Below are 19,210 nucleotides of genomic sequence, written 5' to 3' on the forward strand. Positions count from 1 at the left end.
AAAAAAACACACTACAATGAGGTATCACCTCACACCAGCCAGAATGGCCATCATCAGAAAATCTACAAACAACAAATGCTAGAGAGGGTGTGGAATAAAGGGAACGCTCTTGCAGTGTTGGTGGGAATGTAAATTGATACAGCTACTATGGAGAACAGTATGGAGGTTCCTTGAAAAAACTAAAAATAGAATTACCATATGACCCAGCAATTCCACTACTGGGCATATACCCAGAGAAAACCATAATTCAAAAAGACACATGCACCCCAATGTTCACTGCAGCACTATTTATAATAGCCAGGTCATGGAAGCAACCTAAATGCCCATCGACGGATGAATGGATAAAGAAGATGTGGTACATATACACAATGGAATATTACTCAGCCATAAAAAGGAATGAAATTGGGTCATTTGTAGCGACGTGGATGGACCTAGAGACTGTCATACAGAGTGAAGTAAGTCAGAAAGAGATAAACAAATACCGTATATTAACGCATATATGTGGAATCTAGAAAAATGGTATACATGATCTTATTTGCAAAGCAGAAATAGAAGCACAGACATAGAGAACAAATGTATGTATACCGGGGGGGGAAAGAGGTGGTGTGGGAGGAACCGGGAGAATGGGGTTGACATATATACACTAATATGTATAAACCAGATAACTAGCAAGAACCTGCTGTATGAAAATTAATTAATTTAATTAAAGAAAAAAAGCATAGAATGTATTATTCAGTTCATTAAGTAACTCGGATAGGACACAATGACTAGAAGGATGGCCACATAAAGAAACAATACATGATATAATTTCCAAGATGCAGAGAAGAAACCAATTTTTAACATCTTTTCCATTAACATAGGTGAGATGTTAACAATAAAACATATGAACACCTGGAAATAAACTGATAAAGAAAAGCAGTATGTGGAGAGAAACAAGTGAATAGAAAGGTTGTTTCACCAAAACCAAAAAGCTTACAAATCTATTCCTTAGAGCAGAATATAGACTACCGTAGGTTTCTGCACAGTACTGGCTCTACTTGTTGAATTCTGATCTAAGTTTCATAATATTCTACAGATGCTTTAACTCCTTCAAGTTATATGCAAATGTAGTTGTATCAGCATCTATGATTTCTTCTGGGAAAATGGTCAAAAGTTTTCTTCAGATCCTTGACCTAAAATTGGAGATTTTTGTTTGGAGAGATAGGATTCAGAAAAGGCCATTTGCTTTGACCTGAAATATAAAAGGTTTCATCATAAGGAGGCCAGAAGGATCTCACTGTAGTATTTCAGCACATCTCTTTAATATGTTCTGAAGTCTGGAAGTGAAACCAGAAATTACTAATCAATCACCAAATATTTATCAAGCCATCTACCACTAACACAACTCCACATGGCTGGAGGAAGAGGGAAATGACGGATAATGCATCTTTAACTAAATCAAACAAAACTCCAAAATTTAAATGGGGCCAAAAAGAGAGTATCTCAGAATCTAAAGGTTGCAAGGGATTATACAATGCCACTTTTCCACAAAACTATCTTCTATTAAGCCCCTTACAGCCAGTCATCCAGAGTCTATAAAATACTACTATTTCACAATATGGACAGTTTTAAGCATGTGAAACTTATATGCAAACACAAAAATTATTTTTTAAAAAGTGTTTATTTTTAAAGTCCAACATCTAATATTAAAAGTTGAGGGAAGCAAGTCTTTTAAAATCTACTTTCAAGACATACTTAAATTTCAGTCTATATTTTATAATATATTTGGTCCCCAAGCTATATTCAGTTCCAAATTTGTCAATAAACCTTGCTTTATCTTAATGTAAATAGTACATGTCATATGTAAAATGGAAAAAAATACATTTTTCTTTGCATATTATGAACACTGTGCTTAAGATAAACTATACACCATTTGAGTGTACTAAGATTACTTTTTTACTTGAAACTATTAATACTTCATATATCACATAAAATTCATGAAATGATTTCCATTACTATGGTTCATTAGTTAACTATTACATTGAAAAGGGTTCAAGAGTCAAAGGGGTTTGAAAACCAACCTATGTCATAAACCCAGGAGTCTAAGACTAGCTGTAAAACAATCATCCAGAGAGCACTTTAACAATGGGATCCCTGGGCCCTGCCCTCCAAGAGGTCTGGGATGAGATCCAGGAATTGGTATAATAAAATCTCCCAGTAATCTTAATGAACGGCCAGGTTTGGGAACACAGATATGAATATTAGCACAGATGCAGGAATAAGAAAGGGTGACAATGCAGGTGCCATCCTACTCCTGCTGAAGAAGAGTTAGAAAAAAAATCTGCAAAAAGATATAAAAAGGATAAATCAGAATAAAATGACTTCATGGTATACCATTTTCAGGAATGTTGGTGGATGGTCCCGGTTCTCCAGGTGGTTCCAAGCTATCCAATAAGCGATTCACTTTATTTCGAAGTTCTATCAGTTCTCGACGAAGATATTTCACCTGACTTGATTCAAGGGGTCTTGGTTGGCCATTAACTGGAATAAGCGAAGACCCAACACAGCCAAAAATAAGTTAATTAATTAATTAAAATTTTAAAAAAAGTCTTAATGGAAATAAGCTGGACTTTCTCAAATTCCCTCTCATTATTCTCCATCTCTTGTGTTTTTGCACTCTATTCTGTCATTTCTTTAGACCACCTTCCAGTTTACTAATTCCCTCTTTGGCTGTGACTAATCTGCTGTTCTAACTCACCACTTAGTATTTAATTTCTATTTTAATTGACTAATATTTTTCATTTCCACAAGTTACCTTAAGTTCTTTTTTATTGTGGGGGGGGGAGGTTTATTGATGTATAGCTGATTTACAATGTTGTGTTAGTTTCAGGTGTACAGCACAGTGATTCAGTTATATATATTCTTTTTCAGATTCTTTTCCATTATAGGTTATTACAAGATGGTTGAATCTTGTAATACAGTTCCCTGTGCTATACTGTAGGTCCTTGTTGTTTATCTACCTTAAGTTTTTAATCGATTCCTTTTTTCATAGGGCCTAGTTCTTATATTCTTATTTCTTCTTTTATGTCCAATAACTTTTAATATATATTTTATTATCACTTCTACTAACTGAAGTTCTTGGAAATCTAATCCTACTATTAGTTGTATCCATTTTCTTGCTTACATGGATGTTTCACGTGTCTTACAGTTTTGACCTCTAAGTTCATCAACAGGATTTTATCTGTGAGAAGCCTATGTGATCTGAAGTGAGAACATACACCCTCCAAAGAGATTTCTGCCTTTGTTTCTTGCAATTTTTCGTGGTAGTATCTGGGCTTGGGAGTTCCCAAAGGACCACTGGTTATGAATCCTCAAGAGAGCCTTTGCAAACCCCTGACATCCCAGGGTATATGAGAGCTTCCCCTGTCAATTCCTTGACTCTACCAACGAAGAGATATTTTTCTTCTACAATATTCTTTTTGAGAGTATAGCCACTGAGGGTCTAGGACCCAAGGCCTATACCACGTAGATACCAAATGACAAATCCTTAGATTATGCACACTAAAACCTTCACCATCACCACCAAAAGCATCCCAAGTCTCAGCTTTTGGTACTTCAGGTGCTGGTTTTTAACTCCAACTATATTTTGGTCCCTGACATTTTCCTCAAGTTCCTGAGCAAGCTCAGGTGTGTAATTCAAAAAGTATATTTGAAATAGTTTATTTAGCACATCCTCAGTGTTTCTGGGATGAAGATTTTCAGTTTACCTAATCTGCTTGATAGGTGGCCAATAGTGGTTAAGTATTTTAGATTCAATATTGTAAAAAGATACCTTTTATTTAAAAAAATTTTTAACAGTTTTTGTTATTAGCATTTTTAAATGATTCATGTTCACCCTTCCTAGATGGAGAGAAAATAAATACAAATTAAATCAATTGGCCATGATCATATTTCATGGAACTGTAATGGTCAGTGCCACATAATTTTTTTTTTTCCAGTAAGTTTATTACAATTTGTTTCCTCTGACAGGTTCTAAGACAAACACCCAGTTTGCCTGAGTTTTAAAAGGGTATTTCCTTTGCCCCACTTGAGCCACAAAATTTTTTAAAAATGCTAACCAAAACATCCAGAAAAAAAGTCCACATTTTATTTTTCACATAATCATACTACCACTTTAACTCTGCAATCACTTCTACCTTGTCCCTTAAGCATTCTGCCTTGCAAATCTGTCATGATCTATAAGAAAACAAAATCTAATAGATTAAAATTAGTCTTATATTTGTTTTTTATCAGAACTATCTCTAATCTTTAAGTACTCCTTGAAAAATAATTTCTAAAAAGTATCAGGCCTATACGTTAAACCCTGAGAATAAGTAAAAACATACTACATTAGAAAAGATAACTATATATTCTTAGAGAACTAAACTTAATAAAGGTAGTTTTAACACTGCAATTATTTTCAATCCTGGAAACACTTATACAAGTGGCACACATTACTATTTAGGGTAACTGAGCAAATGGGTTATTTAAAATATGCCTACTTTCTACTAATCTTCAAAGAAAAAGAATATAGTTAAGCCTTAATAATTTAAAAATTCTGATATAGCTGAAAAGTTACCACTTAATTCTGAGTCTTTAAAACGAAGAAAGCTAAACAGTTTTTCATAAAAATACAATGAATAAAGTAGTAAATTTATTAGAAAGTTTACCACTTACCAAATAACGTCAGTTTCAGTATCCTACTACACTGAATTGCAAAGGAAAGGTCAGAACTATCAAAAATTGTTATAAGATCTCCATCTGAAACAAACAAAAAAAAGTTTCAGATTTGCACCAGCAGTAAACTAGGATATATGTTCAATTAAAATGCAAAATGTAGGTCACAGAGCATAATTAGCATCTCCCATAAAAACCTTAAACAAATATAAAGGATCTAGGAAAGATGTATTTGTTCAAATGACACTAAATCAATTTCACTTATGACTTTTATGGCAAGATATTTATCAGATCCTCAGAAGAAGAGCCAACAAACACATAGCTAAGATTAATACATTAAGTAATCTTTTACTAGTCACCAGGAGGAGATTACAGTTTAGACTGAAATCTTTTCCATTCTAAAAAATTTAAATGTACTTATCAGAAATTAAAGTAGTAAGGACTTACCTGGTGGCACAGTGGTTAAGAATCGCCTGCCAATTCAGGGGACATGGGTTTGAGCCCTGGTCCGGGAATATCCCACATGCTGCGGAGCAACTAAGCCTGTGCGCCACAACTACCGAGCCTGCACGCCACAACTACTGAGCCCACATGCCACAACTACTGAAACCCATGCACCTAGAGCCTGTGCTCCACAACAAGAGAAGCCACCACAATGAGAAGCCTGCGCACAGCAAGGAAGAGTAGCCCGCGCTCGCCCCAACTAGAGAAAGCCCACGCACAGCGACAAAGACCCAACACAGCCATAAATAAATAAGTTTATTAAAAAAAAAAAGAGGGCTTCCCTGGTGGCGCAGTGGTTGAGAATCTGCCTGCTAATGCAGGGGACACAGGTTCGGGCCCTGGTCTGGGAAGATCCCACATGCCACGGAGCAGCTAGGCCCGTGAGCCACAACTACTGAGCCTGCGCGTCTGGAGCCTGTGCTCTGCAACAAGAGAGGCCGCGATAGTGAGAGGCCCGCGCACCGCGATGAAGAGTGACCCCCGGTTGCCACAACTAGAGAAAGCCCTCGCACAGAAACGAAGACCCAACACAGCCAAAAATAAAAATAAATAAGTTAATTAATTAATTAATTAATTTTAAAAAAAAAAAAAAAGAAAAAAGAAAGAAATTAAAGTAATAATGAAGCTCAAGGTTCAAATTTTAATTCTAAGTACAGTAAAACGCCACTGACACAAATGGAGGGGAAGCCACATACAACAGTAAGTAGAAAGGTTGTTAAAAACAAAATTTTGGCAGAATTGTCCCAATAAATGGATAGACAGTGGAGTCTTTCAGGTCCCTGACCGTCTCGATGCTGAGATGGGAACTATCAATTCTCCACGGGACAAATATTCATACACACAAGATTCTGAAATGCCCTAGGAGATCCCAAGGATAAAGAATACTATAATTAGCATACCAGCTGCCTGTTCAAAAGCTTTCAAAGGGCTAGGAAAAAAACTGCTAGAGAGAGAAAGAACAGAAGAGCAGCCACAGCAAGAAACTGATCAGGGAGGGGCCTCTGCAAGGTATCTTCGACACAGCTGGGGGGACGGAGGGTGCCTGGGGAGGCTGAGAGGCCGCTCCAGCGATGCTCTGCTACACCAACTGTAACACTGATTAGGCAGGCTTATTTTGGACAAAGATGGCAATAAGAGCCACAACTGAGGATTTTATCATTGTGTTTTGCTCTTTACAGCCACATCCGTTGTTTTGTTTTTAAAAGCTAAACGTTTTTTTTTAAAGCTAAACTCACATCCGTTGTTTACAACAAAAACTTCTAACGCTCAACTTCAGGGACCCTACTCATAAACATATTTTTAAGAAAATAAAGTATGTATATGTAAAAGAAGGAAACTTTCTATAACCGCCGTTTTCTTCTCTGATTCCCACAACAGAAACAGTATCCCTGACGGCAGGAACTCCTTACCTAAGTCAGTCTTCTATGCTCGTGCCCAACAGTCTATGGAACACAAATCTGTACAATTCAAAGCACTCAAAAACACGATGAAAAACAAATTCAATGTGATAACTAGATGTGGAAGTTTCAACAGTGAGGATACCCAAAGCAACCAACGGACAAATCCTTGTTTACAGGACCTCAAACTAAGAATGGTTTTTATATTTTTAGAGGTTCTAGAAAAAAGAAGATGAGACGGAGGCCTTATGTGACCCACAATGCTGAAGTATTTATTATCTGATCCTTTAAAGAAAAAGCTTGCTGACCCTTCCCTAAACAAAAATAAGAGAGTTAAGAGAAAGCCAGTAAAACAGTAAATTCAGTTTAAGATATGCCAAGTTTCAGGTAAGAGCAAATCATCTGAGGTAAAACCATTCAAAACGAGTTGTAAAGTCAAAAAAAAAAAAAAAAAAAAGAACAAATTGATCAAATTTAGGCACACATTTGGAAGTCAAACAGTGGAAAGTCAATGTATTGTAAGTAGATGAGATTACTAGGGAAGAGAACGGGAAGAAAACTGCTCTCCTTTTTTGTTCCTTAACATGGGTGACCCTCAAAAATTAGTTCTGGGTACCATTAGATGATACATTGCAAAAAAAAAGAAAGGAGAATTACACCCGTAGTGAAATAATCAGCTTAGCTGATCATCAATGATTTATACTCCCCTTCCTCAGTGTAAATTGTTGAAAAGTGCCTGTCCAACCAGGGACATTTCCCAACCTACTGACATCGGCACAGTCATGTGACTGGGGTCTGACCAATGTGAAGTGAACAGAAACTAGGCCTAGAGAGTACAACCTCCCATGTGATCCTCTACACTCTGTCTTCATGCAGCTGCTTGCTGGATGTCAGTGCTCAAGGTGAGCTTGTAAGCCATGTGTTGAATATATCAGAGCTGGGTCCCTGTCAACCTGGGTCCCTGAATGATTTCTTGAGTGTTAAACCATCAAGATTTTAAGATTTCTGCTGTAACAGCTGGCATTACTTCAAGCCAACACACAGAGAGAAACAGAGAAGAAGCTATTAGTGATAAGAAGAAAACTGAGACAGCACAATGTCAGAGATATTAAGGGGTAAGAGTAGTTTAACAAGGACAGTGTGGATAGCAGTGCCAAGTATTGAGATCAAGGTGAAATAGACTGGAAATAAATTCAGCGATAAGAAAGATACTGGTAACTACCTAAAGCACAATTATCAGTAGAGATGTTAACAAAGAAGACAGGTTTAAAGAAAAAGAAATAAAGACAGTCTACTACTATAATTCTACTATGTCTTTGATGAAACATTTGTCATGTAAAACCCATCTCCATAAAAAGTTTTGTGGTCCAGTGAGTCTGAGAACACTGCATAAACTGACATCGTACATCAGTATATTACATGTTCTGAAAATACCTGCAATAAAGAAATACATTTGTCTTTTTTTAAACCAGCTTTCCCATACTTAGTTGACCATGAAATCCTTTCTCATTCAATACCTACTAACATCCCTTTCACATTGGGAAACACAAGTAAAAGTTTGGTTTTAAAGCAAAAAGGAAGCCAGAATTTGCACAGGCATAAGAGAAAAAAAAAAATGGCTTGTAAAAATGTGTGAAAGTGTCCTATCACTTAAAACCCCCTTCTAATAATAAATCACTTAGCTATTTTTAACTTATAAAAGAATTATAACTACATGAACGTTCCATTAAATAAAAGAAAGTGGTACTCAATTACCATGGAAGGACACAATTTTTATTCTGATTTCAATGAAAAATGGACAAAAGAACACATATAATATTTAGACTTTTCAAAACTAACTTGAGAAACACTCTTACCTTCATCTTTATATTTTATTGTAACTTCATCATTACTCAGAAGTTTTCCTCTGAAGACTCTCTGCATCATTAGCACTAATTCATCATAAGTAATATCTTCATTATGAATGGGAATTCGTCGAATATCCTCTCCCAGTTGAGCTTTGATGATTAGCTTCCCACTCAGATCCAACTGCCCATTCATGGTGGACTCCAGGATGTTCTATATATACAACTCTAGAAAAAGACTGACAAAATGGTTTTGATGATTAAACAGCTATAAAACATATTTTAAAAGTTGAAAAGCAAAGCTACGATTAGAATCTAAGAAATTCTGGTCTTCAAAGGAGATCCACTGTTCCAGTGTTACGATATTCATGTTAAAATGGTCTGGAGAAAAAAAAAAAAAAAAAAAAAAAAAATGGTCTGGAGAGACTTCCCTGTTGGCACAGTGGTTAAGAATCTGCCTGCCAATGCAGGGGACACGGGTACAAGCCCTGGTCCTGGGAAGATCCCACATGCTGCGGAGCAATTAAGCCCATGAGCCACAACTACTGAGTCTGTGCTCTAGAGCCCGCGCGCCCAGAGCCCGTGCTCCGCAACAAGAGAAGCCACCGCAATGAGAAGCCCGTGAGCAGCAAAGACCCAATGCAGCCTAAAATAAATAAATAAATTTATTTTTAAAAAATGGTCTGGAGGTGGCTTTATTATGTGCCTAAGAAAATAAGTCTTATTATTTTATATCTATTATTATTTTACCCATATATTTAACTGCTTATCTGATTTAGATTTCTTACTTAACATGTCTAGAACAAACTCCTCATCTTCTCCTCAAAATCTGCTTCTCCTGCAGTCTTCTCCATCTCAGTTAGTAACAATTCTCCTTCTAAGTTGTTCAAGATAAAAAAAAAATCTTAGTTTCTCTCTTTTCTTCACACCTTACATACACCAAATTGCCAACAAATCTAATTGCCACAACCTTTAAAATATCTCTAGAATCCAGTCACTGTAGTACCTTCACCTCTATCAACTTAATCCAAGCCACCATCATCTCTTGCCTGGATTATTGCAAAAGACTCCTAACTGGTCTGCCTGCCCTTTACCTTTGTCTGCTTTTAATCTATTCTCAACACATCAGAGTTATCCTGTTAAATAAAATCTAGTATCACTACTTCAAAATCTTCCAATAGATTCCCATCTCACTCTTGGTAAAAGCCAGAACTACAAGGTCATGACCTGACCTCTGGTCCCTGGCCAAGTATTTAACCTCATTTCCCACCTCTCTCCCTGGCTACCCTGCTACACTCATACTTCACATTCTCCTTCTCAAGACTTGGCACTTGCTGCTTCCTTTATCTTGAGCCCTTTTCACACCCCTCACATGATTCAGATCCCTGATCAAATGTTAATTTCTCAGAGGTTTTCCCTGGCCATCTAACTTAAAATGGCTTCACTGTCACTTTCTTATCCTGCTTCATTTTTCTGCAAAGCACTTATCACTACCAAATATTTTAAATGTATTAATTTTTTACTGTCTTTTCCACTAGAAAGTAGGGAAATAAATGGTTTTGTTCACTGTATTTCCGGAGCCTAGAACAGTGCCTAGCACACGGTTAATCATTCAATAGCCGTTAAATGAAGGGAAAAATAAATCCTGGCTTCCAAACTCTATTAGCCTGTATATACTAACTGCTAGCCCTGAAGAGAAGAGCATGTGTGAACGCTAAAATAGTCTCAAATTTTTCTCACTAAAATAAGAAAGACCTCACGAGTATTTTCTCCAATTTTTCTATTTTGGAAACTTGAGGACAAAGAACAAATCAGTGATACCCTCCTGAGCTTTCTAACAAGACTGTCCACTACTGTTTCTTCATCTTCCATAACACACCCTTTCCCCAAACCTGAGTGTGTGTGTGATTAGACAGCACACTTGAAGAATAAGACAGTATCAGAGAACTAAATACTAACTTGCTATTGAATTTTCCCTTCTTGGGTTTTATTTTAATCTTATTTCAGGTTATTCAGTGTGCTTCTCCTGTAATGACTCTGTAATCCTAAATTCAAAATAATGTCTGAGGTCTCTAGTAATTTATACCATTACCATATAACAACAGAAAATACACTTATGCTTAATTAATGTGTTAATATCTCTTCTTCTCAAGGCCTATCTCTTCTTTCCAAGACCAAGATGTTCTTGAACACATTATCTGTAACCACGGAGCATTTCCCTAGTATCAACTCCTTCCTCCTCCTGCCCCAAGCGAATGATCTCTCAGACTATTTAAAGTACCTTATAATCTCCTACTGGACACATTCTGGTTTCAACACCATGCTTTTCTACTAGCAGCTTTCTGTTTTCTCTTCTTAAATGTGTTATTTCATTGACATCATATTTAGTGTTCATAATTCTCTACATTTACTCCTTCGTGTGTGTGTGTGAAAGCACTCCACCTGGCCCCCAACACACCAACGCTTCAAATACTTGAAGAAAGTTTTCATGAATCCTAATTCATTTCATGAATAGTACATAAATGCCCTAATATTCTTCATATATATGCCCCATGTCCTTCTAATTAACTACTCCTTAAATGAATGTCTCTAGACCCCCTTGACACCCTCTGAACAAATTAATTTTATGAGTGAATCTTTAATGCCCCATCTTAAAATGGGGCAATAAATATTGAATCTAACACTCTGAGGTCAGTTCAGAACAGAGCAGACTGTGCTCTACGATCTGGATGCTATGCTTGTCCTGACAGAAAATAAGAATACAATTAGCTTTTTATCTGCCCATTCTGACAAAAGACTTCTCATGAAGACTCTGATTAACTGAAACCTCCATACAACCCCTTCACCTGTTAGCCAAACCAGCCCTCTTCATTTGGGAAATACTTAAATACCTACTATATGCCAAGCTCTGAAGTATCATTACTTCAACAAGATGGTAAAGATTCCACCTTGTTTGCCCTGCAGCCTGAGAAGAATAAAGAACTTCAGCAAATCAATCTATGTAACCTTCTCTTACCTACAGGATGTGTAAACCGTCAATAGTGTAGTTAAGGACCAGGGCTTAGCTTCAGCAGGATGGTTCTACCTATTCTCAGCAGCATCTAAAATAGTGCCTGACATATAGTATTTAAAAACTTGTTTTCGTTCCCTAAACAAAAGATGAATGACAAATAATAAAGTTCTGATAGAGGGACTGAAAGAAGAAAGCTGTACGATCAGATCAGTTACTAAGTCAAACCTTCAAACTGTACCTTCTTTATGTAGCTAGAAGTGACTCCCTACAACAGACATATTCCTAATCAAGAGAAATCTCCAACATTAAATATAATTGATATAATCCTTTTGATCGTGAAGGAATTGTTGCTCGGTTACAACGGATCTGAAAATATGAGTCTCTTTTACTTTGCATCTGCCATGTTTGCCTGCAAATTCATTTACTGGTTGGACTGGGCTGTAACCTACCTGTGGCCAGGAACCAGGCCTTCTTTCCTAAGGGTGTCCCCAGTTTGTGCAGTCATCTCCATAAAGCATGCACACAAGTTACCACAAAAATAAGAGTACCCTGGAAGGGAAAATCCCATCCCCACATTTGTTTACATAACTGTAGAATCCAGGTCCTCTTTTTTCTCTAACTTCAATCACAAGGTAGAGACTGCTGTGAACTACTAGTTCCTAGGGCTGCCGGTGAAATCCTTACAGCTTTTTCTTCTCCCCATTTCTCATTCTTTCTTCTTGTCCTTGCCCCACTCCCTCTGAAGCCCAGAAATGACGCAGCCACTAACTTACGAAATCTTCCAACAGGAACACTGTTCTCAGAACTGGAGAATAAAGTGTCAGGCCCAAGGAGACACGTAAAAAGCCTGCCTCTTAAACCAGGATGTAGGTTCAGTGACCAAACCTCCAGCTCCACTAGCCCTGTAGTTAGGGCCCTGCTCAAATTCAGAGGGGCCTGCTTAGGCACCTCCAGAGGGTAGCAATTTCCTTTTAAGAAATCCTAAGCAAAACCAAACCCTTGAGTATTCCGAAGAATGCAAGGAGTCTCAAATCCTGCCTGACCAGAGGCAGCATAGCAAGATGGTAAAGATATCCCCTACTAGCTGTGTGACCTTAGGCAAATACTTCTCCAAACCTCACTTTCATCATGTGCAAAATGGGAATATCTAAGTTTGGAAGAATCCTTGTGATGATTAAATGAGACCATGCATCGAAAATACTTAGCACAGCGCCTAGCAAAGTAAACTCTTAAAAGTTAGTTGTCATCACCACTATCAAACTGGGTTGGACCTCCAGACGGCGCTTGATTAAGGACTGACATAGCCAAGGAACAAGGTTTCTCCTAAGTGACCCCAATTAACTTATTCCCACAGGCGCCATTCTCCACCCTTCTCACCCTTCCAAGCCCCTCTGAGGGTTAGGCACTGGACCACCCCAGGCCTCCCGAAGTCCCTCTCCTCTCCCTCGGGCAGTCCAACCCCTAGGAGCAAGGTGGAATCCGCGCAAGTGCCCTTGCTGACCCAAACACCCCTTAGAGCCCCCCAGAGGGCCTGCTTCGCTGCCACTGTGGCCAGCGGGGCCCCCCTCCCCTCCCCGGACGTGGCCTCCCCTCCCCCACGCGAGGCCCAACCCGGCCTCCGTCCTCCCGACCTCCAGCCCTTCCCACGACCCCTCCGACCCCACCCGTCCCGCGCCTGCCGGTTCGAACGAGGCCCTCCCAGCGTTTTCCACGTCTCCCGGCCCGCCTTGCCCGAGAGATCGGCCGCGCCCCCGTCTCCAGCGGCCATACCGGCTTCCCGAGGCCGCCGCCGCCGCCCCTTCGCGGGTCTCTGCTGATCCAACCGGTGCGAGGCCGCCACCGCCGGGCTCTGGGGCGTTGGGGGAAGGCTACTGTCACGGCCCACTCGGTTGCCCTCCGGGGCCGCTGCACCTCGCTGGCAGGCTCGCGCGGGCCCCGGCCAATCGCACGGACCCACCAAGCCTAGCGAGAGCTCGGGCCCAGTACGTGGCAGGTGAGGAAAGAAGAGGGGCGGGAACAAGAAGAAAATCTGTCCTTTCGCTCCGCCTTACAACGAGCAAATCAACCCAGGAAGCATGCGCAGCGGCGAGGGGTGGGGGACTGACAACGCCGCAGCCTGCAGGAGCCTGAATCTCTGCTTTCTCACTGGAGGACCGAGGGTAGGAAATGCGAGCTGGATGGATGCACGCATGCGCGAGGCGTGACAAGGCACTTCCGGTTTTCCTGAACGCTAGTATTTCCTGTCTCTCGCCCGTGGGCGGGGCGTAATTCGCTGATTTAGACTCTTTGAGAGCAGGTTTAAAGTGGGCGTTAGTCCAAGTTTGGGTGCTTCTTGTTTTGTGGCCATTGTAGTTCTCCTAGTCATATCTCCAGAAAACTAATCCTTTTCCCGCCTTCCTTCTACAAACTCATTCATTCATTATTGGGCGCCTACGCTTTGTAAAGCACTGCGCTGGGAATGGAAATGAATCAGTTTGTGAGCAAGGAGTTCCGAATAGCGTTTACGAGACGGGACAAACTTATGACTGTGTAAAAGATAAAGGCTGGGAAATTAAGGCTGATTAAGGATTCCAGAAGCCTTTTGGGAAATAAGGCTTTGAGCCTTATTTGAGCGTACCCTAAATACTGTTCCCTTCTCTCTTATCTAAAGCATTTGTTTTGAATATGCCTGTTTATGTAAGAAGTGCTCTGGCTTTAGACTGAAGCCTAAAATTTTGGGGGAGGGTGGGAATAGGTGATAAAATCTGGGCATGGGGGCAGTGCTGTTTTAAAAGTTGCAAGGAATTTTGCCTTCTAAGACGGAGACTAGGCAAAAAGCAATTTGAACTTACCTGGTCCCCAGTTGTTCACCAGGATAGGTAAAGTGAATTCGGGATGAGAAGTTATATTCTTTTAGTACTGTAAAGAGTATGACCTTTTTGCAGTTAAAAGTCTCTGAAAAATTCTGTTTGAGAGTGAAATATATGAGTTTAGAATGCTTTTGCCTCTGAAATGTATTTTTTGAGCAATTGCTTGCAGGGTTTGGGGAACTGAAGACGGTAGAAAGAATGAAAAAATGTTCCAGATTTTCTCCAAAGACGGCTTTTCTTTGCTTTTTAGAACTGACTAATCCAGATTTGGGGAAATGAACTGCTGTCCAATAATCGTATTCTGATGTCTTTGAGATGGTTTGAGATTGGATTAAACCACACAAATATGGACAGAGGTAAAAATATTCCTAAAAGAAGTGAATAATACTACTGTCAATCTCCCTAAAGAGAGGTCAGAACCTGGGGCAGGGGATAAGGGGATGAACCTTAGCCTGGAATGAGGGGAAAACACTTCATCTCTCTAGGCTCCCAGGAAAGGGGCTTGCCATTGAGGAGAAATAAACTGATCCCTGCTACACTAGGGCCAGCTGGAAGCTGGCAAGAAAGGCACCCATAGGGTGGTCTTCCAGAGGGAGTAGGGCTTGTGGACTCTGAGAGCAGCTTAAGGTTCTTTATGTTGTAATTGCCTCATGCTTCATCCTCAAGCAATTAGGGAAGTCTTGCTTAATGTTAAAACCTGTTCCTAGCTACAACTGGGAAAATTGAGAGATGGGGTAGTGATGATTCCTCAGGTCAAAGCAGAAGCAGGAGCTGCCTGGGGCAAGAAGTGAGAAATGAGAGAGTAAAGCATCATTTGGAAGCCAGATCAGAGGCTCAAGTGACACGAGACAAGATGCAACATTGAAGAAATATACATTTTGAAATTTTCAATGAAGAACTTCGTAAAAGATTTTCCCTCGGACTTCCCTGGTGGCGCAGTGGTTAAGAATCCACCTGCCAGTGCAGGGGACACGGGTTCAAGCCCTGGTCCAGGAAGATCCCACATGCCGCGGAGCAACTAAGCCCATGCGCCACAACTACTGACCCTGCGTTCTAGAGCCTGTGAGCCACAACTACCGAAGCCCACGTGCTTAGAGCCCGTGCTCCGCAACAAGAGAAGCCACAGCAATGAGAAGCCCGCGCACTGCAACGAAGAGTAGAAGAGTAGCCCCAGCTCGCCGCATCTAGAGAAAGCCCACAAGAAGCAACGAAGACCCAACGCAGCCAAAAAATAAATTAAAAAATTAATTTAAAAAGAAAAGATTTTGCCTCTTGCTGTCCAGCTGAATGTAGGCTTACAATATTGTGATTGGGCATGAAATCAAGGATATTTGAGTTTAGTAATATGTCATATGAGTGCAGGCCATTAGCATCTGAGTTTGTCAAATTGCCCCCTTTAGGTTATAAACACCTTTATAACCAAAACCTTATCCTATGCATTTTCTTGTTTCAGCTAAATACTAAATTGTCCACTGAAACTTCAGTGACCTTTCCTGTTCCTGATCCTATATAACAATTACATTTTAAAAATTAATTTCAGAGCATAATGAACAGCTGAAACTCAACACCCAACCCAAAGATTAGAACATTACCCATGGACTTCCCTGGTGGTGCAGTGGTTAAGAACATTACCCATAGGGCTTCCCTGGTGGCGCAGTGGTTAAGAATCCACCTGCCAATGCAGGGGAAACAGGTTCGAGCCCTGGTCTGGGAAGATCCCATATGCCGCGCAGCAACTAAGCCCATGCGCCACAACTACTGAGCCTGTGCTCTAGGGCCTGTGAGCCACAACTACTGAGCTCGTATGCTGCAACTACTGAAGCCCATGCACCTAAAGCCCGTGCTCTGCAACAAGAGAAGCCACTGCAATGAGAAGCCCGTGCACCACAATGAAGAGTAGCCCCCACTCGCCGCAACTAGAGAAAGCCGCTGCACAGCAACAAAGACCCAATGCAGCCATAAATAAATAAATAAATAAATAAATAAATAAATAAATAACTACAAAGATTTAAAAAAAAAAAAAAGAACATTACCCATAAATTATATCTCCCTTTATACTCCTCTCCCATGTGGCATTCAATGACTATCTGTTGAGTCAGTGAAATAGTTACTGCTGTTTCTGTAATGTGCCACAGTCGCTGATGATACAGATCTCTGTACTTAGGCTCCCAATAAATGCAGATGATAACCAGCCAGAGAGCAATAGGCTGAATTGAGCTACTTACCACCCTTACCAAGAACACCATTTCTCCCACTGTATGTGTAGACACTGATTTTAGTTACTGCTGCCTTTCGTTAGAGAAACCAGAAAGTCTAAGTTATATAACTGCCACTTCCTAACCACTTATGGTAACATTTATTGGGATAAGCATCAATCAAACCACTAAGAAGATTGTTCTAGGAATTCTATAAGTAAGCACACCTTTAAAGTGCTGCTGGTCAAAAAACACCTTACCCTCTTTCTTATGTGTGTGGAGTTTAGAAAAGTACTGAACCAGAGTAAATTGAACTTCACGATCACCTGGCCCTCTGCCCTATGTCCAGGTAAACTTGTTTTGAAATGAACACCAAGAATCAGAAATGTGAAAGGTGGAAATATGTGAAGAAAGGAGAAGCAGTGTAAGGAAAGACCTTTGGCTTTGCCTTTAGCAAGGGGAGAAATGAGAACTCTACATTTGAAGGTTACTGCCCAAGTTTCTCAGACATCTGAAGAAGGGTTACAGTTGTATTGTGTATTTTGAGAGATGCAGTCAACTCATTTACCTGCCACCTGCTCTTTCTCCCCGAAAGTCTGTGTGGCTAGCACTCTTCAAATAGAAGCAGAAAAATCCTAAGAATGAAAAAGGGAGATTCTCCGACTGATGGGAAGTGGGACAAAGATTAGGAGCCTTGTAAACAAGTTGGATGAAACCTCTGTTTCATCATGTTCTCCTTTAGTAGTTAGTGTAAATCATTTTGAAAATTTCAATCATCTCAGCTACTCTCAGGGGAACCAAAAAAATAATGTAAGTTCCTCTTAGGGTGAGAATTTCATGGGAGAAGTTATGTCCCTCCCTGAGAGTCAGCTCTGTTGTGGTAGCAGTCTGCTAAATAAGAGAACTCCAAACAGAAGGGGAAACTCATGAGGACCACATAGGGGCCAGCTGGTCAGGTGAGCCTCCCCACGACTGGCCATAAAGATCTGTTTGTGTAAACAAAGGGAGCTGCTACCCCATGCAGAAATAATAAAGGAGAACAGAATGATATTCTTACTGTGTACTTCTGAGTGAGTCATTCTTAGCACCAGCTAAGCAAAATGTTTAGTCTGTCCTACCAGCTGCACATCCACTGAGACCCAAAAATGCCTTTGCCTTACCATGGGGCTCTACATCCACCTCTCTTTAGAGAAATTGCTCCTTGAAGGCAGTTCTTTCTAGACTTTGTATCCCTACAGTCTGGCTCCTCCTAGGTATTCAATATATATTTATTGAATGAAAGAATTAAAATTAAGTTCCACACCATTTTATAGAGCAAGCTTCCAGAAACAGAGAGCAGCCATCAGTGGTGAGTTCCTAGCTCCCTAGAAGTACGGGATTTCATCTCTGAGTAATCTTAAATTGTTCACTTTTCTTCCTTTATGTCTCCTGAAGACAGTGCTGAGTTACCTCTGTTCACTCCGTCAGAGTTTACATTGAAAGACTAATGCCACAAGATATACAAGGAGATCTCACAACTTCTGATTGAGTAGCTTTTTTTAGCTCTTTTAAGAAACCTAGATGTCAGATTCTAGAAATCATGCCTGTCAAATCGAACTCTGGGTACTTGGAGCCTCTCACATCTCTAATCTAACATTTATGCCAATGATCCTGCTTTTGGTCCCTCCATATAAATACATAATTAAACAGGACATTCTCAAAAAGTGATTTCAATGAAGAAAAACTTATAATAAAAATGCAAAATAAAACCACAATGAGATGATGTTTCACATATTGGATAAACTTTTATAAGACTTTATAGAAAAGGGTATGGCAAAAGAGATATTCATACTTTGCTGTGGGGCATAAATTGAAACAAACTATTTAAAAGGTGGTATGGTAATAGTCATCAACAACTAAAATACCCAACCCTATATGACACAGCAGTCCTACTTTTAGGGTACCAGTGAAATCCTTGCATGTGAGAACACAGATACCCATCAATGTGTTATTTTCAAGTAAAAGACTATAGAGCAGTTAAAAGAAATGTGCACACACACACACACACAGTTCAATCTCAAAAACATTTTATCAAGTGATAAAAGCAAGTTTCAGAAAGTTATGTTACAATGCAGAAAAATGTTAACGTAGTAGCCTGAGACCGCTATTCTTAGAAAGACCTGCTTGCAAGGTGGGAATGTGGAGCATTCCCGCTATTCTTTGGCAAGAATGGTGCATTGTGCCTAAACTGTTTGTACGAACAACGTGGCTTATGCTGAACACCTGCTTGCTTTCTGGGAGTCTGGAATTTTGGTACATGCCAGGCAGAGCGTGCCTCTGTGACGTGCCCTGAGTAAAACCTGGGCACTGAGTCTCCAATGAATTTCCCTGGTAGACAGCATTTCATTGCTGGAAGAATTAAGCACATCCTGCGTGACCACACTGAAAGAGAACTTTCAGAAGCTCGTGCCTGGTTGCCTCTAGACTTCAACCCATGCAAATTCTTCCTTTGCTAATTTTGCTTTACATTGTTTTCCTGCTATATATCATAGCCATGAATATGACTTCATGCTGAACTTTATGAGTGCTCCTAGTGAATCATTGAACCTGGGGGTGTTCCTGGGGACCACCAAATCAGTTCCCTATACAAGTTATGTAAAAAAGAGAAAAAAAAGCACACACACAAGACTGAATTTCTATGGGTATACAATTTTTTGTATATCTATTTCTTAAA

At 39.9% G+C, this 19,210-nt stretch overlaps 2 protein-coding genes and 1 non-coding gene across 7 annotated transcripts in view; all 3 read right to left on the reverse strand.

Moving 5' to 3' along the window:
- Positions 1-13,555, reverse strand: part of TFG (trafficking from ER to golgi regulator) — a 33,646-nt gene extending 20,091 nt beyond the window's left edge. For 2 of the 5 annotated variants that reach the window (XM_068546848.1, XM_068546844.1), the window contains exons 1-4: positions 13,224-13,548; positions 8,453-8,679; positions 4,696-4,779; positions 2,374-2,520 (exon numbers count right to left, since the gene is read on the reverse strand). In XM_068546848.1, coding sequence (XP_068402949.1) covers positions 2,374-2,520; positions 4,696-4,779; positions 8,453-8,636 — 415 coding nt within the window. In that variant the 5' untranslated portion in view covers positions 8,637-8,679; positions 13,224-13,548. Of the gene's footprint in view, positions 1-2,373; positions 2,521-4,695; positions 4,780-8,452; positions 8,680-13,223 lie in introns of all 5 variants that reach the window. The other 3 variants (XM_068546847.1, XM_068546846.1, XM_068546845.1) reach the window with 2 other exon arrangements.
- On the reverse strand, positions 3,991-4,130 carry LOC137766872 (small nucleolar RNA SNORA27). The gene has a single exon (XR_011074404.1). It is a non-coding gene; the product is annotated as a small nucleolar RNA SNORA27 (small nucleolar RNA).
- ADGRG7 (adhesion G protein-coupled receptor G7) overlaps positions 13,328-19,210 on the reverse strand; it is an 87,729-nt gene continuing 81,846 nt past the window's right edge. The window contains 1 exon segment of the mRNA XM_068545678.1: positions 13,328-13,737. Within this exon segment, the coding sequence (XP_068401779.1) occupies positions 13,328-13,737 (410 nt within the window).

Source organism: Eschrichtius robustus, chromosome 6 (genome assembly GCF_028021215.1).
Source record: "Eschrichtius robustus isolate mEscRob2 chromosome 6, mEscRob2.pri, whole genome shotgun sequence".
NCBI lineage: Eukaryota > Metazoa > Chordata > Mammalia > Artiodactyla > Eschrichtiidae > Eschrichtius > Eschrichtius robustus.